Source organism: Cervus canadensis, chromosome 24 (genome assembly GCF_019320065.1).
Source record: "Cervus canadensis isolate Bull #8, Minnesota chromosome 24, ASM1932006v1, whole genome shotgun sequence".
Classification (NCBI taxonomy): Eukaryota; Metazoa; Chordata; class Mammalia; order Artiodactyla; family Cervidae; genus Cervus; species Cervus canadensis.
Window position 1 is genome coordinate 1273161 of NC_057409.1, and position 16198 is coordinate 1289358.

The window sequence follows — 16198 nt, forward strand, 5'->3', positions numbered from 1 at the left end:
GTGAGATTTGAACCCAGGTGAGGCTAACCTCAACCCCCTTGGTTAAAAGCCTGGATTATGATGCTTGATTTCCTGGATTGGAATCTTGGCTCTGACATGTCCTAGATGGGTGACCTTGGACAGAGTCACTTAACTCTGCCTTGGTTTCTTTAGCTGTAAAATGTGGATGACAGTTCACAGTAATACCAAGGGTGGCTGGGAGGATTGAGTACTTTATACTGCAGGACTCCTTATTGCACATTGCGCTGGCCCTGCCCCGCACAAGCTCCATGGGGAAACGCCCTTCAGGCCTGGGGGTGGTTACTGAGCAGGGTCACCATGTCAGGTGTGTTTCCCTTTTTGCTTTGTCTGCTAGGAAGCTCAGTCAGAGTACTGCAAGTGTATATAGGCCTTCCTGATCTCATTTTGTTTTTTTCTACTTTTTTCTTCACAGTGATTTTTTTTTTTTTTCCATTGTGTCTTATTTCCTACCATAAGAACTTATATGACGTTTCCTAAATTCCTCTGTGAAGCTCTGGTTGCCGTTGGAGGGGAAGTTGAGGGTAATATAAAGATTCTAGTTCTTCCTCCTCAGAGAAAGCATCTTTAAAAACAGAACTACTCTTGTTGAAGAGGGTGGTCAGTGATACTAGAAGTTCCCTTTAACCCTTTAAAGGCTGAAGCAGTAGACAATCTGCTGATAAGGTCTGCCAAAGATTACCTCATACATAGGTCCTTGTGTCCATTTACAATTAATGCAGAAAAACCCCCAGTAAGAGGCTTAAGCAACACAGAAGTTAATTCACCCCTAAGTTCAAATAGTTTAGAGGTGGATCTGTCCTGGCGTGGCGCCCCAATGTGTTGGGATCTATCTTCCTCTATTTCTGCAGTGTAGTCATTTCATTCTCCAAGATACTCGTGTTCCAAGGCCTGGGGCTCCAGCTGGCAGAAGGGAGAAGGGCAAAGGAGGACACAATTTCTCTGCATTAAGGACCCTTCCTTGTTGTTGCAGATAGACACCTAACCCTGTACTCCCACTAACCAGTTTCAGAACCACATCTAGCTTCAGCGAAGGCTGGGAAAGGAAGTCTTTATCCCACGCAAACCTGGGCTTCTCCAAGCCTTTATCTTTTACCAAAAACAGCCTCACCACCTTGCAGGGTTCTTGGGAGGATTAAATAAGAATGTGGTAAAATTTAACAGGTGTTCTGCACATGTAAATTTCATTCTATTTTTAGTTTTCCCTTCCCTCCATTACTTGGGACTAAGAGGGAAGCTTTAGCTACTCCAGGAAAGATTTAGGAGCAATAAAAAAAAGAACACTCTTTGAGAGGGAAGGGCACACACACGTGAATGCTGGGAGAGTGGATTCCCTTCGGCTCTAGTCAGTGAGGCTGTAAAACGGAAATGAAGAAGCAGGGTGTGGGGCCCATGTGGGCCACTCGTGTAGATTCGTGCAGAAACAGGGTCTGGACCTGATGACCTTGGATGACCTTGCCCACCCAGGATTCCCCAGATCGCTGTGACTGCATCCCTGACAGTGCGCGACCCTTGCAGAGGGTGGCCTGGGTTTGCACATTTGTGCGTGTGACTGTTTTCCAACTGGAGGTGAGTTCAGCAATCCCAAGACTGCACAGCAAGCTGTGTGTCGTGGGGTGTGGTGTGGTGCAGCCCCCTCCCTGCCCCACCCTCTCCCCGTCCCTCAGGGGCCGTCAAGAGCTGAGCTGGCGAGTGGGACCCAGCGGGCGGCTCGCTCTGCTCAGCGGAGCCTGCTGGGGGTGCAGCTCTTCCGTGGCGTCTCCCCGCGGCGGGGTGGTCCTGGCGGACCCCCAGCTGCCCTGGCTGCTGAGCATGCCAGACCCACTCTGCTGGGCACAGTGTAATTCCCTGAGGATGGAGGAGAAGAGGAGGAATGGGAGGTAGTTTTGGGGGCGTTTGACTTGATGGCTGTGTGTGTGTGTGTGTGTGTGTGTGTGTGTGTACACAGCCTGGCACAGGAGATTGAAGAACTTTCCAACCTCCAGGCTCACACAGATAGCATGGGGCTGGTCTGGGATTCAAATCCAGGCCCAGCTGGCTCAAGGCACTGACAGTGTGGTTTTTTTGCAAATTAAAAAAAAAAATTATTGGAATATAGTTTATTTGCAGTGAGACAGTTTGTTTCTTGATGTCCTCTTCTAACCCCTTCCAAGTGGACCCCTCTCTGCAGTATGATAGTGTGTTTCGGACTCAGCCTGAACCCAGAAGGACGGTTTAGATGGCAGCTTGTTGGGCTGTTACCTTCTTGTCCTAGAGTCGGCTTGTCGGCCTCCAAGCTGGGACTTTCCAGAATGACAGAGTTGGAATATCTCCGGGACTCTGGGGGCCAGGCCAGCTCCAAGGACTGAGGTGGAAGGCGGAGTCTACCCTGGCCACTGGCAGGAGCCTTCTGCTCTGGCCTCTCCAGAGTGTAGCCACGGGGGCTCTGCCTGGCCCAGGGCCGTGGCCGTCACTCTGGGCCCCACGTTCCCCACCACAGGCTTCGAGCCTGGTTTGGGAGCCCCATGCCTAGGAAACACTTGGTTCCCAGGGAACGTGCGGGCCTCGCAGCAGACCAGGCTGGAGGCATAAATCCCTGCTGCCTCCCTGATGGCCCAGGGCCGGGCCCCCAGCATCCCAGAGCCGCCGTGTCTGCATCCTCACAGGCAGGACAGCACCCCCTCGGACCTGATGGCTGAGCCCCGCGGTGATAGGTGCTCCATCCGTCGAGGTCGTCAGTCGTGATGTTAAGAACTCCTGTGTCTCCTGGGAGGCTGTGGTTGCTTAGAGTTGGGCCCCATCCTTCCTGGAGCTGACCTACTACCACCTGGGCCTCTCCCAAGCCATGTTCTGCAGATATGAGCGTCCCGGGAAGCAGGGTCTGTAGTGAAACGTGTGTGAGAAATGCTATATTAAACAGGTTCCAGGGTCCTCCATGTGCCAGAGAGGCTGTCAGTTTCTCCAGGGGACACAGGGCGAGGGTGTAGCATTTCTCAGACTCGCCAGGCAATCAGACCTTCTCATCCTTCCTGTGGAGTACATTGTAGAGCATCCTTAAGAGAAGGTTCTGGAAACCCGAGGCCTGGGCGTGGCTCTGGTGGTGTCCTCCGCTTATTAGATGTGTGCAACCTCTCCAAGCCTCAGTTTGCTCATCTGTGAAATGGGAAGAGGGATCCTCAGCTTTCTGGGTGCTCCAAGGATTAAATGATGGGACAGACATAAAGCTGTTACCACAGCACCAAGCATGTTGTGGGTCTCCAGCCAGGGCAGTCTTATTACCAGCACAAGAGGGTGTGGGGTGGGGAGCAAGGCATCTTGAGTTGGCTTCAGAGGAGATGAGGTGGGACCTGGATTAATGAAGATGCTAGAATGCCATGGGGTCTGGAGGTGGAAAGGATGGAGGCGAGGGAGGAAGTTCCCCTCTCCCCATGATGGTTTTTCATGTAGCTAAATCCCTGGGTGAGTTCACCATCCTCCTCCTCTCCCCTCACTGCACTGCTCCAGGGGCACCTGGCTTCTCTCTGAGGAGCTTGCTAGTTAGCTCACTAGTCCAGCTCTGCCTGGAAGGCAGAGGTGAGGTTGCATCAGTTTGCAAGCCTGTGAAATCTGCGGCGCAGCTAGGCCGCCTCGCCTTCCCTCTGGCCCCGGGCTCTGCAGGGAGAGTGCTGCGGGATGCGGCGTGTGCTGTGACTTCACTCTGCAGACATGCGCCACCTTCGAGGTGCCCGGAGCTGGGACAGGGGACAGACGAGGTCCCCCAAGGAGCTGACATCTTGCGGGGGGCTGGGCAGTGAGGGTGCAGCTGGGGTGGGGTCCCAGCTTGACGCTGGGGTGCAGGGCCTGGTGGCCGGCGTCCTGGAGGGGCACAGGCTCTCAGAGGAAGACTCACAGCCGACCTGTGCCCAGTGCAGGGAAGGACAGGTGAGAGACATACACAGACAGACAGGGGATTTTCCCAGTAGTCATGTACAGCTGCGAGAGTTAGACCACAGAGGAGGCTGAGCGCTGAAGAATAGGTGCCTTCGAACTGTGGTGTTGGAGAAGACTGACTCTTGAGAGTCCCTTGGACTGCAAGGAGATCCAGCCAGTCCATCCTGAAGGAGATCAACCCTGAATCTTCTGGAAGGACTGATGCTGAAGCTCCAGTCCTTTGGCCACCTGATGCAGAGCCAACTCATTGGATAAGACCCTGATACTGGGAAAGATTGAGGACGGGAGAAGAAGAGGGCAGCAGGGGACGAGAAGCTAAAACTCCCATCCTTTGGCCACCTGATGCAAAGAGCTGGCTCATTGGGAAAGACCCTGGTGCTAGGAAAGATGGAAGGCAAGAGGAGAAGAGGGCAGCAGAGAATGAGATGGTTGGATGGCATCACCGACTCAGCGGACATGAATCTGAGCACACTCTGGGAGACGGTGAAGGCCAGGGAAGCCTAGCGTGCTGCAGTCCATTGGAGTTGCAGAGTCGGACACAGCTTAGCGACTGAGCAACAGCAGCATGAGAATGGTAGATTTGAAAGGCCCGCAGAGTTTTCTTGGGAGCTGTGGTTTCAAGGCTTGTTCGTCTGAGTCCTGCCCTGATTTCTACCAGGGAGATGGAGACACGTGACTTTTCAAAAGCCAAAACCAATACAAAAGCTTCTCCTGTTGCCCCCCGGGCGAAGCCAGCTCCTGTCGTTCTACCACCTTTCGGGCAGAGCTCTCGGCCTCACTCTCTTCGTCTTTGATTCCCGGACTCTGGTCGTCGTCCTTCGGCTCGGAACACACGTGCTTTGGCTGTCTTCCTTCTGTCCCGAGGTGTGTGTGTGGGTAAGAAGAGTGTAGGCTTCTGTGCTAATTTCCATCACTGGTACTGTGCTGCTGAAGAGCAGTGTTTCATTTAACTGTTTCCCTTCACCACTGTTTTAAAGATGTCCGTGCGGCGGGTGTGACCCTGGACAGGCACGCGTTTCACGGGCGCCTCAGGTGCTTGGTCGCTCCCTGAGTGGGCGTCTCCCTGAGCAGGGCTGCAGGAGGCGTCCTCGTGCAGCCGCGGGGCGTCTGAAGGGGGTGTGGACCCAGGAGGGGAGAAGCTGACACCGCGGCGTGCCCTTGGCATGCATCAGGCCCCACCAGCTGACTCTACAGAAGGTCCCGGCGGGGCCGGGAGCAGCCTCTCCCTGCATCGTCACCAACGCTTGGTGACTTTCTGGTTCCACTAACTGAAGCGTGCAAAGCATCTGCTTGCTCTCCTGTGTGTGCCTCGGACGCGTGTGTGGCCGAACACCTCTGCATGCTTGCTGGCTGTTTAATGGCTGATCTGCCGGTCACCTCGGCAAATCGATTCCTCATCCAGTTTGTCCGTTTCCCTGTTTGGGGGGCGTTTTTCTTGTTGGTTTGTAAGAGATCCTTCCTTGTCACTTTTATATGTTGCCAGTATCTTGTCCTGTTTTGATAGATTTCTGTTAAATGCATCTGTGCTTTCACCAAATGGAAGTCTATCATTTTTATGTTCTTACATCTCCCACTCTCTCTCTCTTGGCTTTAGGAAGTGTGTGTATGCATGTATTTTTCTGTCCTGGTTTTAGAAGTCCCTCCCTACTCCAAGGCCAAAAAGATTCCCCCATGATTTCTTCCCTTAGCTTTCTTTATAGTTCTATTTTTAAAATTTGGGGCTTTAATCCGTCGGGATTCTGTTCTGTGTTCTGCGTGACCAGCACACAGCTTTACTTTTTCCCACACTGTCCATCAGTGCCGCCCCTGCCCCCTACCACCCACATCCCGTCCTTTCGCCTTTGGTTTCTGGAACCACCTGCATCACGCTTTGATTTTCCATACCCAGAAGAGTCTATTTCTGGGCTCTCTCTTCTGTTCTGTTGGTTCATCTGCTTTGTATGTGAGCATCACAGCTGTTTTTATTACTGCACCTCTGGAATCTCTCTTAATCCCTCAGAGGCCAGATGTTTTTCTCTTCCTTTTTGAGATTGAGCACATAAAGGACATTTTCTTCTTCCAGATGAATTTTAGAATTAATTGATCAAATTCTTAAAGAACACCTCACCGTCATTGTTATTGAAATTGCATTAAGTTTTTACGATTACTTTGGGGAATTAGCATGCTAATAATGTTAACCTGACATTTAGGTTTCCTGTTATTTTTTATCTTGGGTTTTTTTTTTTTGGTTATTTAATAGTTTTAAACTTGCCCTGTTCAAGTCTTGGGCAAGTGGGTCAATTCCAAAATAGTTTAAATATATATTTGTAATTTATTTATCTTTGGCTCTGAGGGTCTTCGTTGCTGCGTGGGCTGCTCCAGCTGCAGTCCGCGAACCTCTGTTGCGGAAGCGTCCTTGGTGCGGAGCGGGGACTCGAGGAGCACAGGCTTCAGTACTTATGGCACTTGAGCTTGGTAGTTGCGCTCACGGGCTCTGGAGCGCTGGCTCAGTTGTGGCCCACGGGCTTAGTTGCTCTGTGGCATGCGGGATCTTCCTGGTCCAGGGATCGAACCTGTGTCTCCTGCATTGGCAGGCGGATTCTTTACCACTGGGCTACCAGGGAAGCCCTAGTTTATATTTTTGATTGATAATATGAATAGTATCTCATCTTCTATTATGTTTCTAGTTGGCTTATGCCAGTGTCGAAGAATGCTGATGATTTTTAAGTTTCCTGTTCCACTATTCAGATTCTGTCAGATTTTTTTTTTTTTTTGTAAATGCTGACATTTTTATCTGAAATGTGAACAATTTTTTTTTCCTCTCTTCTTCTCATTACCTTGTATTTTATTTTGTCTTACCCTGCTGAAAATGCCAGGACCTCCAGTGCAATGTGAAATAGTAGTAACAGGGGCCGGACTTCCTTGCTTTATTTCTAATCTTAAAAGGAATAAGGCTAAGATTCTCAGCCAAGGATGGCATTTGCTTTAGGTTTTACTCTGTAGTGTTGATCCAGTTAAGGAACTTCTCTTCAATTTCTTGTTTGAGTTTGAAAAAATAAATAGATGTTAAATTTGATCAAATGCATTTGTCAGTCTTGAGAAATAATTCCTGCGCTTCCGAGTTAAATCCCACTCTGTCTAAAAGTACTTATAAAGGCCGTCTCTGTGCCAGACTGAGTTAGGAGTGCTTTATAAATATTAACTCAATCCTTCTAACAACTGTATGAGCCAGGCACTATTTATTATCCCTTTCTTAGATGAGACAAGGTAGGCACAGAAAGGCTAATTAACCCTCAGCGCCCCACAGCCAGTCAGGCCCCACTCTGGCATTTGTAGATCCAGGGGAAGAGTGTAAGTGGGTGCTCACATACCAGTTATAAATATTTAAAGTTCTGAAACAAGCTGACAAACTGTTAAGTATATTCCATCCTCCTATCTAAGAAATAGACCTCAATCAAACCCTGCAAGATGCCAATCTACGAGATACCAAGATGACAGAATTTAATTATTTGTACACATTTCAATATTCTGTTCATAAATCTGAGATATTTGGATGAGTCACAGAGTCATACATAATTCATAATTTATACTTGTTTTCCATAAAACTTAGTCTTCTTGCCTCCAATTCAATAAAGTAAATTTTGTAGTGATTCAGACTTTCCTATGGTTTGTGTTGTATTGATAGTAGTGATATAAAACATGAAAATATGGAGCAGAATTATGTTCAGAGTGTACAAAATTAAACTTTAATCAACTATGAGATAAATGCAGAAAAGAATTTTTTCACCTTTCGAAAGGTTTTTCATCTAAAATGTAAAATTACCTGCAGACCCTAGAAAGCAGAATATGTATCAATAAAAGTTTACATTCAAACTTACTTAAAGCTCGAATTTATTTACCCTTTGAAAATATAATTCTAGCGTTCAATATCCATTTAGTTGCCAGTATAAATAATTAGTATCATGCTTTTACCCGAATTGCATCTAGATCCAGGCTTACCTTGTTTTATTGTACTTTCCTTTATTGTGCTTCGCAGATGTCGTGGTTTTTATTACGCGTTCATCCATCTTTGACGGCGGTGGGTCTTCCTCCGTGCACGTGGGCTCCTCGTCGTGGAGCGCGGGCTCTAGGGCGCAGGCTTCCTTAGTTGTGGTTCACGGATTTAGTTGCTGAGAGGCGTGTGAAACTTCCTGGACCAGGGTCAAGTATGTCTCTGCACTGGCAGGTGGGCTCTGAACCGCTGGACCAGCAGAGAATCCTGGCTGTGTGTGTGTGTGTGGGGGGTGTGGGGTGTGTGTGTGTGTGGTGTGTGTGGTGTGTGTGGTGTGTGTGTGTGTGGTGTGTGTGTGTGGTGTGTGTGTGGTGTGGGGTGTGTGTGTGTGTGTGTGTGGGTGTGTGTGTGTGTGTGTGGTGTGGGTGTGTGGTGTGTGTGGGGTGGTGTTGTGTGTGTGGTGATGGGTGTGGGGTGTGTGTGTGGGGTGTGTGTGGTGTGTCGTGTTGGTGGGGTTGTTGTGATGTGGTGTTGTGTGTGTGTGTGGGTGTGTGGGGTACATGGATTGTGTGTGGGTGTGTGGGGTGTGGGTGTTGTTGGGTGTGCTGGTGTGTGGTGTGTGTTGTGGGAGTGTGGGTGTTGACTGTGTGTGTGGTGTGTGGTGGAAGAGGTGTGTGTGTGTCGGTGTGGTGTGTTATGTTGTGGTGTTGTGGGTGTGTTGTGATGTGGGGTGTGATTGAATATTAATCGTGTGTGGGTGTGTGGGTGTGTGTGTGGTGTAGTGTTGGGTGTGTATGTGGTGTGTGTGTGGGGTGTGTGTGGGGTGTGTGTATGTGGTGTGTGTGTGGGGTGTGTGTTGGGTGTGTGTATGTGGTGTGTGTGGGGTATGTGTATGTGGTGTGTGTGTGGGGATGTGTGTATGTGGTGTGTGTGTGTGGTGTGTGTGTGGTGTGTATGGTGTGTGTGTGTGTGTGGTGTGTGTGTATGTGGTGTGTGTGTGGTGTGTGTGTGGGGTGTGTGTGGTGTGTGTGTGTGTGTTGGTGGGGGGTGTGTTGTGTGTGGTGCTGTTGGTGTTGGTGTGTGTGGTGGATTGTGTGTTGTTGGGTTGTGGTTGTGGTGTGGCTTTGTGTGTGTGTGATGTGTGTGGTTGGTGGTGTGATGTGGTGTGTGTGTGGAAGAGGTGGTGTGGTATAAATGTGTGTGCTAATTCTTTGTGTTGGTTGTGTGTGTGTGTGTTTGTGTGGGTGTGTGTGTTGGTGTGTGTGTGTGGCTGTGTTTGGTGTGTGTGTTGGTTGTTAATTCTTTAGTGTGTGTGGATGTGTGTGTGAATGTGGGGGTGTAGTGTGTTGGTGTGTCGTGTGTCGTAGTGAGTTTTGGGTGATGTGGGGTGATGCTGTGTGGTGTTGGGTGTGTGGTGTGGGTGTGTGTTGGTGTTGTGGGTGTGTGGTTGTTGTGTGTGTGTGGTGTGTGTGTGGTGTATGGTGTGTGTGTTGTTGGTGTGGTGTTTGGGGGGGTGTGTGGGGTGTGTGTGTGTGTGTGTGTGGTGTGTGTGTGTGTGTGGTGTGTGTGTGGTGTGTGTGTGGTGTGTGTGTGTGTGTGGTGGGTGTGTGTGTGTGTGCATGTGTGGTGTGTGTGTGGTGTGTGTGTGGTATGTTGTGTGTGGTGTGTGTGTGGTGTGTGTGAGGTATGTGTGTGTGTGTGTGGTATGTGGGGGGTGTGTGTGTGTGTGTGTGTGTGTGTGGTGTGTGTGTGTGTGTGGTTGTGTGTGGTGTGTGTGTGAGTGGTGGAACGCAGCGTTGTATGTTGTGTGTGGTGTGTGTGGTGTGATGTGTGTGTGTGTGTGGGGTGTGTTGTGTGTGTGTGTGGTGTGTGAATGATAGTGTGTGTGTGTGTTAATGTGTGGTGATGTGTTGCGTGTGTGTTGTGTGGTGTTTGGTGTGTGTGGTTGCTTGCATGTGGGGTGTGGATGTGGTGTGCGGTGTTGTGGTGTGTTGTGGGTGGATAGATTGGTGGTGATGTGTGTGGGGTGTGGGTGTGTGGTGTGTGTGTGATGTGTGTGTGTGTGAGTGTGTGCATTGTGGCTGTGTGTGTGTGGTTAGTGTGTGTTGTGGTGTGGTGTGGTGTGTGGTGTGTGTGGGTGTGTGTGTGGGGTGTGTGGTATGGGAATCTATATGGTGGTGTGGGGTGTGGGTTTGTGTGTGGTGGTGAGTGTGGTGTGTGTGTGTGTGTGTGTGGTTGTGTTGTGTGTGGTTTGTGCTGTGATGTTGGGTGTGGGGTGTGTGTGTGTGTGTGTGGTGTGTATGTGGTTGTGGTGTGGTGTGATTATGAATGTGTGTGGTGTGTTGGTGTGTGGTGTGTGTGGTGTGTGTGTGTGTGGTGTGTGGTGTGTGTGTGTGGTGTGTGGGTGTGTGTGTGGTGTGTGTGTGTGTGTGTGTGTGGGGTGTGGGGTGTGTGGTGTGTGTGGTGTGTGTGTGTGTGGTGTGTGTGTGGTGTGTGTGTGTGTGTGTGTGTGTGGTGTGTGTGTGTGGTGTGTGTGTGGTGTGTGGGTGTGTGTGTGTGTGTGGGGTGTGGGGTGTGTGTGTGTGTGGTGTGTGTGGTGTGTGTGTGTGTTGTGTAAAGTGAATGCGGCTCCGGCATCAGGCAGGTCTGTCACCGGCGTTTTCCAGCAGCACCTGGTCACTCCGTGTCATCTTGGTGATTCTTGTAATATTTCACACGTTTTTATCATTATTATATTCATTATGGTGATCCGTGATCAGTGGGCTTTGGTGTTACAGTTGCAAAAAGATTACAGCTTACTGAAGTCTCCAGTGATGGTTAGTGTTTCTTAGCCATAAAGTATTTTTAATGAAGCTATATACATCGATTTTTTGAGGCATATGCTGTGACATGCGTAATAGACTGTAGTGGAGTGTACACATAACTTACATGCACTGGGAAACCAAAAATTGGTGTGACTCACTTTATTCTGATACTAGCTTTCTTGGGGTGGTTTGGAACAGAACCCACAATATCTCTGAGGCCTGCCTGTGCACGTGTGAGTCCTGTGATTTTCTCAGTGTTTCTTTTTGTATTTAATTTTTTTCCTGCACTGGGTGTTCGGTGCTGCGCACGGGCGTTCTCTAGTTGTGGTGTGCGGGCGTCTCATGCGGTGGCTTCTCTCGCTGCGGAGCGGGGCTCTGGGGCACGCAGGCTTCACTGTTTGTGGGCCTCGGGCTCAGTTGCCTTGTGGCATGTGGAATCCTCCTGGACACTTGGCCACCAGGGAAGTCCCAGTGTTTCAGAATGTTCCTGAGGTGCCCCATGAGGCTGTTACGAAAACTGTTCTAATCCGGCAAAATCGCGAATACTTTTGCCTCCTGCAGATTAAAACACAGGGGCCGGGAAGTGGGAGCTCCCAGAAGCGTCCTTGGCTCCGTGGGACCCTGCTGCGTGAGCCCTGGCGGGGCTGGACGGGTCCGTCCCTTCTCCTCCCAGCGGCGTCTGCTGCTCCGTTCCTCTGCGGCTCCGCGCCGGCGCCTCTGGTCCTGCAGCGCGGCTTCCCTGGTTCTGTGTCCAGCAGGAGATGCTGCGGAGCGTCTTCCGGGGCCGGAGCGTCAGTCACGGCTGTGGGTGCTGACCGGGGGGTTTGCTGTGCCGCGGCTGTGATGGAGGGGTGTGCATGTACCTGTCACAGGCGGGGACCAGGGCGGGGACCCCGTCAGCTGGGCCTCAGGGCGTTACTGCAGCGCGTGCGGTGTGGAGGGGCTGAGGTTGGAGCCCAGCTGCCTGACTCTCCCGCCCTGCTCCCCGCAGCGCCGCACGCCTGTCCGCCCGCTGTTCTCAGGGGACTTACCCTTGGCTGGCTGGTCCTTCACTTTGAAATGGTCTGTCCGTAAGTGAAATGGGCCTGTGATTTCCTTTATTACGTTATCTTTATTCCACTGTGACGTTCCGTCCTTACCAGCCTCATACAGTAAGTTTGGTAGCTTTCCTTCTTTCTGATGCTCTATAAGCTGGGTGTGTGTTCACATGTGCTCCTTCCCCGTCGTGGCTCATCCCAGGACGCGGAGCATAGTTCCCGGGGCTGCGCACTGGGGCCCGTTGTTTACCCTTTCCGTTTATACAGTTTGCATCTGCTGACCCCGAACTCCCAGCCCTTCCCCTCAAGCCGCCTTGCCCTTGGCAACCACAGGTCTCTTCTCTCTCTCTGTGAGTCTGTCTCTGATTTGTAGATAAGTTCATTTCTGTCATATTTTAGATTCCACGTAGTTGTCTTTGTCTGAGACAGTTTCACTTAGTATGATGATCTCCAGGTCCGTCCATGTTGCTCCAGATGGCGTTATTTCATCCTCTTTCATGGCTGAGTCGTAGTCTAATATATGTATGTACACTTCTTTGTGGGCATAATCAGTTTGGTAGAACTCACCCATACAAGCATCTGAAGTTACGGTCCTTAGGTCAAGGAAACTCTGATTACCATTTCAGTTTATTGAATAATTTATTTGGTCCACTGTTGGCAGTTTATATTTTCTGGAAACTTTGTTGGTTTTCAAAGCTGTGTCTGAACCATGTGGGGGACCCAGAGAGAAGACGCAGCGTTGGCCTTTGTCCGTCTCCAGTGGACGGGGCCTGGCCGTCTTCTCCTCTGGGCTGCTGCCTCCCAACAGGGCGCCAGCCACTGCCCACCTCCCAGTGGCTTCTCCTCGGTTTCAGCATCCACATCCACTTCCTCCCGTGGCCCCCGCAGGACAGGATCTGGGAGAGGGCCGCTTGCCAGAGTTCAGTGGCTGGTGTTGCATCTCTATCTCATCAGGACCGTGTTAGTCATTATCTAGGGGCTGCAGGGGTGTTAAGAGATGCCATATTGCTTCAGGGCCCTGCAGGAGCGAGTTCTTCAGATAGTTAGAGGTGCATGTTAGCGATGAGGCTGCTAAAGGTGTAGGTAGGGGAGAGGGCCGTGTATGTGGCACCTGTTGTTCCGAAATTAAATCATTAAGCCCACCGAGCAACATTTTTAAAGATATATATATAGAGAGAGATGGGCTTCCCAGGTGGTGCTAGTGGTAGGGAACTCGCCTTCCAATGCAGGAAATGTGGGTTTGGTTCCTGGATCAGAAAGATTGCCCTGGAGGAGGGCCTGGCGACCCACTCCAGGATTCTTGCCTAGAGAGGAGTCTGGCGGGTTACGGTCCATGGGGCCGCAAAGACCTGGAGGTGACTGAAGCTGCTTTATCTCACGCAGACAGAGGGAGATACACGTGGAGAATGAGAACAGAATGTCGAGGCAGGGTTTAACCAGCACTGCTGGGCTCACATTCCAGCTCTGCCACGTCCTGCAGCGTGCCCCGGGCGCTGAGCCTGGGTTTCTCGTCTGTAAGTTAGCAGGTTGGCTCTGGTGCTCACTGCTTAGGCACCTGTGAGCCCTGGGTGCGGTAACACACAGATGAGGTGCCGTGTCAGTCAGGAGCCTAACCTCCTCCAGCTGGCTGGAAACAAGGAAACTGACGGAAAGAACTGGCAACCTCAGAAGTAGCTGGCTTCAGGAACAGTTTGATCCAGAAATCGCTGGTGTCACACTGTGGCCCTGTTTCTCCGTGACTTCCTTGGCTCTGCCCTTCTGCAGGGATCTGCTCCGTCCTCAGGTGGAGGCTGTGGCTATCTCGGAGCTGACAGTCGTGCGGGGAGCCGTGGGGGGCTCCTCAGTCAGATCACAAGCGGTCAGAGTGCTGCGACAAGCCCATCGGGCTAAACCTGCTGAGACACGCCTCTGAGCTGAGAGCCGAGTGAGCCCTGTCCTTGCCTCAGTGGGGGCAGAGGGGCGGGTGGGCCCGAAGCCAGAGCAGGTGCTGTTGGCTGGGGAGGGGGCACGGGCACTGGGGAGGCAGCAGCTGGCCGCCCCTGATGGTTCAGTGGCCTCCGGCGGGACTCCTGCGCCTGCCTGTGCCTCATCTTCCGGTGTCGTCACCACGGCCAGCATGCTTCTCCTCTCAGGAGCCGTCAGTAGCAGCGTCCCCCGGGCAGAAGCTAGTCTCTGTGGTTTCCTGGCCTCAGACACTCTGCACCCTTACTGCCCGGCTGCCCCCGAAGCCCGCACTCCGGGCACTCCCTCCCAGCCTCTGGGTGGCTCGCGCTGGGGGCCTTCACCGCCCGCCTCCCCAGACCCCTCGACGCTGCGTGCCACCACTTCTTTCAGGCCTCATGCAAACGGCATCTTTTCAGAGAGGCCTTTTCTGATCAGCTTGTCTAAAGTGAGAACTTTTTTCTCCCATGATACCTACCGCCATCCCTTGCTGTATTTTCCTTATAGCCAATGTTTTAGAAAACAAGCGTTTCCTAACACCACCCACACCCACACACAGACAGCTCTGCCGTCTCCTTGATCACGGCTGAACAGGCAGACCTCCGAGGTGTGGCAGGTTTGGTTTCAGACCGTGGCAGTAAAGCCAGCGTTGCGGTAAAGCGAGCCACACAAATATTTTGGTTTCCCGGTGCATATAAAGGTTATGTTTACACTCTACTCTAGTGAGGACTTTCCTGGGGTGCAGACAGTAAAGAATCTGCCTGTAATGCAGAAAACATGGATTCAATCCCTGGGTCGGAAAGATCCCTTGGAGAAGGAATCGGCAGCCCACTCCAGTGTTCTTGCCTGGAGAATTCCATGGACAGAGGAGCCTGGCAGGCTTATATAGCTCATGGGATCACAGAGTTGAACATGACTGAGTGACTAACTTAAACTTTTTTATTTCATACTGTAGTCAGTTAGGTGTGCAATAATGCTGTGCCTAAAAAGCCAGTGTACGTACCTTAATTAAAAGTATTTTATTTGAAGAAATACTAGCCATAATCTGGACCTTTAGTGAGTCATAATATTTTTTTTTTAAAAAATAACTGATTTATTTAGCTGTACCAGGTCTAAGTTGCAGCGTGTGGGATTTAGTTCCCTGACCAGAGGTGCTGGGCCCCCAGCAGTGGGAGCGTGGAGTCTTATTAGCCACGGGACCACCAGGGAAGTTCCGCGAGTCATAATCTCTTTGCAATAATAACTTTAACGATCACTGATCACAGATCACCGTGACAAATACAATAATAATGAAAACATTTGAAATATTAAAATAATTATCAAAATATGACATGGAGACAGGAAGTGAGCAAATGCTCTTGGCAAAATTATACCCATAGACTTGTTCGAAACAGGATTGCCACAGACCTTCAATCTGTAAAAATGAAGTATCTGCAAAATGCAGTAGAGTGAGCTCTGCCCGTATCTGCAGACCCAGCACAGGCCTGGCACTTAGAAGGTGCTCAGTAAGTATTTGCCACAGGTGGTAGCTCTAAACCCACCACATCCTCCTAACAGCCCGGGAGCGCTTCCTTTCTCTCTCTCATCTGCCTGCCCTTGTCCTAGGGCCAGGGCGGGAGGGCCCAGGAAGCGGGTGTCCCCTGACCCAGTGATCTGGGCTATGTGGCTGGGGCATCGGTGTGTCCACTCTGGTTCCTGGGGGTGGCTGGTTAAAGTCATTGCTCCCCCGGCTGCTTCCTTTTGCTCCTCACTCTAAGCTGCCAGGATCTTATTAGCCCTGTTTACACGGCTGGGATGTCGAGCGATTAATTTTTAATGGCTTGGTTTATTGCATGTTTGAACGGTTTATTGAGTAATTCCCACATTTAAGTGATTAATTCCCCAGAGTTCAGAACGACTGGTTAGTTTTACATTAATCAGGGTTTCTGAATGCCAAGAGACAATCAATCAATCCTTCCTGCCAGGGAGAGTAATGTTAAAATACCTCAAGGCACAATGAGGTTAAGAAAAGGAGTAATTAAAACCCTGTCCTCCCCTCATGCAGATTTGATATCTCTTTCTGTCTCTCTCTGCTGTGTCCTGTGCCCCCAACCCTTTGCACAGTAAAGGCTCAGACGGTAAAGCCTCTGCAACGCAGAAGACCTGGGTGTGATCCCTGGGTCGGGAAGATCCCCTGGAGAAGGAAATGACAACCCGCTCCAGTACCCTGGCCTGGAAAATCCTATGGACGGAGGAGCCTGGTAGGCTACAGTCCATGGGGTTGCAAAGAGTCGGACACAACTGAGCAGCTTCACTTTCACTTTGGACCCACATGCTCCTTGGAAGGATCAATACCACCTTTTTAAAAAATTTTATTTGTATATTTTTGCCTGCACTGGGTCTTCATTGCTGCATGCGGGCTTTCTCCAGTTGCGGGCAAACTCCTCACTGCAGTGGCTTCTCTTGTTGCGGAGTGCAGGCTCTAGGCACGCGGGCTTCAGTGTCGGGGGCGTGCGGCCTTAGTTGCCCTGGGGCACGTG

At 50.9% G+C, this 16198-nt stretch overlaps 1 protein-coding gene across 5 annotated transcripts in view; it reads left to right on the forward strand.

Moving 5' to 3' along the window:
• ACTL8 (actin like 8) overlaps nucleotides 1-16198 on the forward strand; it is a 75727-nt gene that overhangs the window by 40628 nt on the left and 18901 nt on the right. Inside the window, exon 1 of one of the 5 annotated variants that reach the window (XM_043445404.1) lies at nucleotides 15900-15919. The exons of the other annotated variants lie outside the window; for them this stretch is intronic. Within the exon in view, the coding sequence (XP_043301339.1) occupies nucleotides 15903-15919 (17 nt within the window). The 5' untranslated portion in view covers nucleotides 15900-15902. Of the gene's footprint in view, nucleotides 1-15899; nucleotides 15920-16198 lie in introns of those variants that run through there. 5 annotated transcript variants of the gene reach the window in all.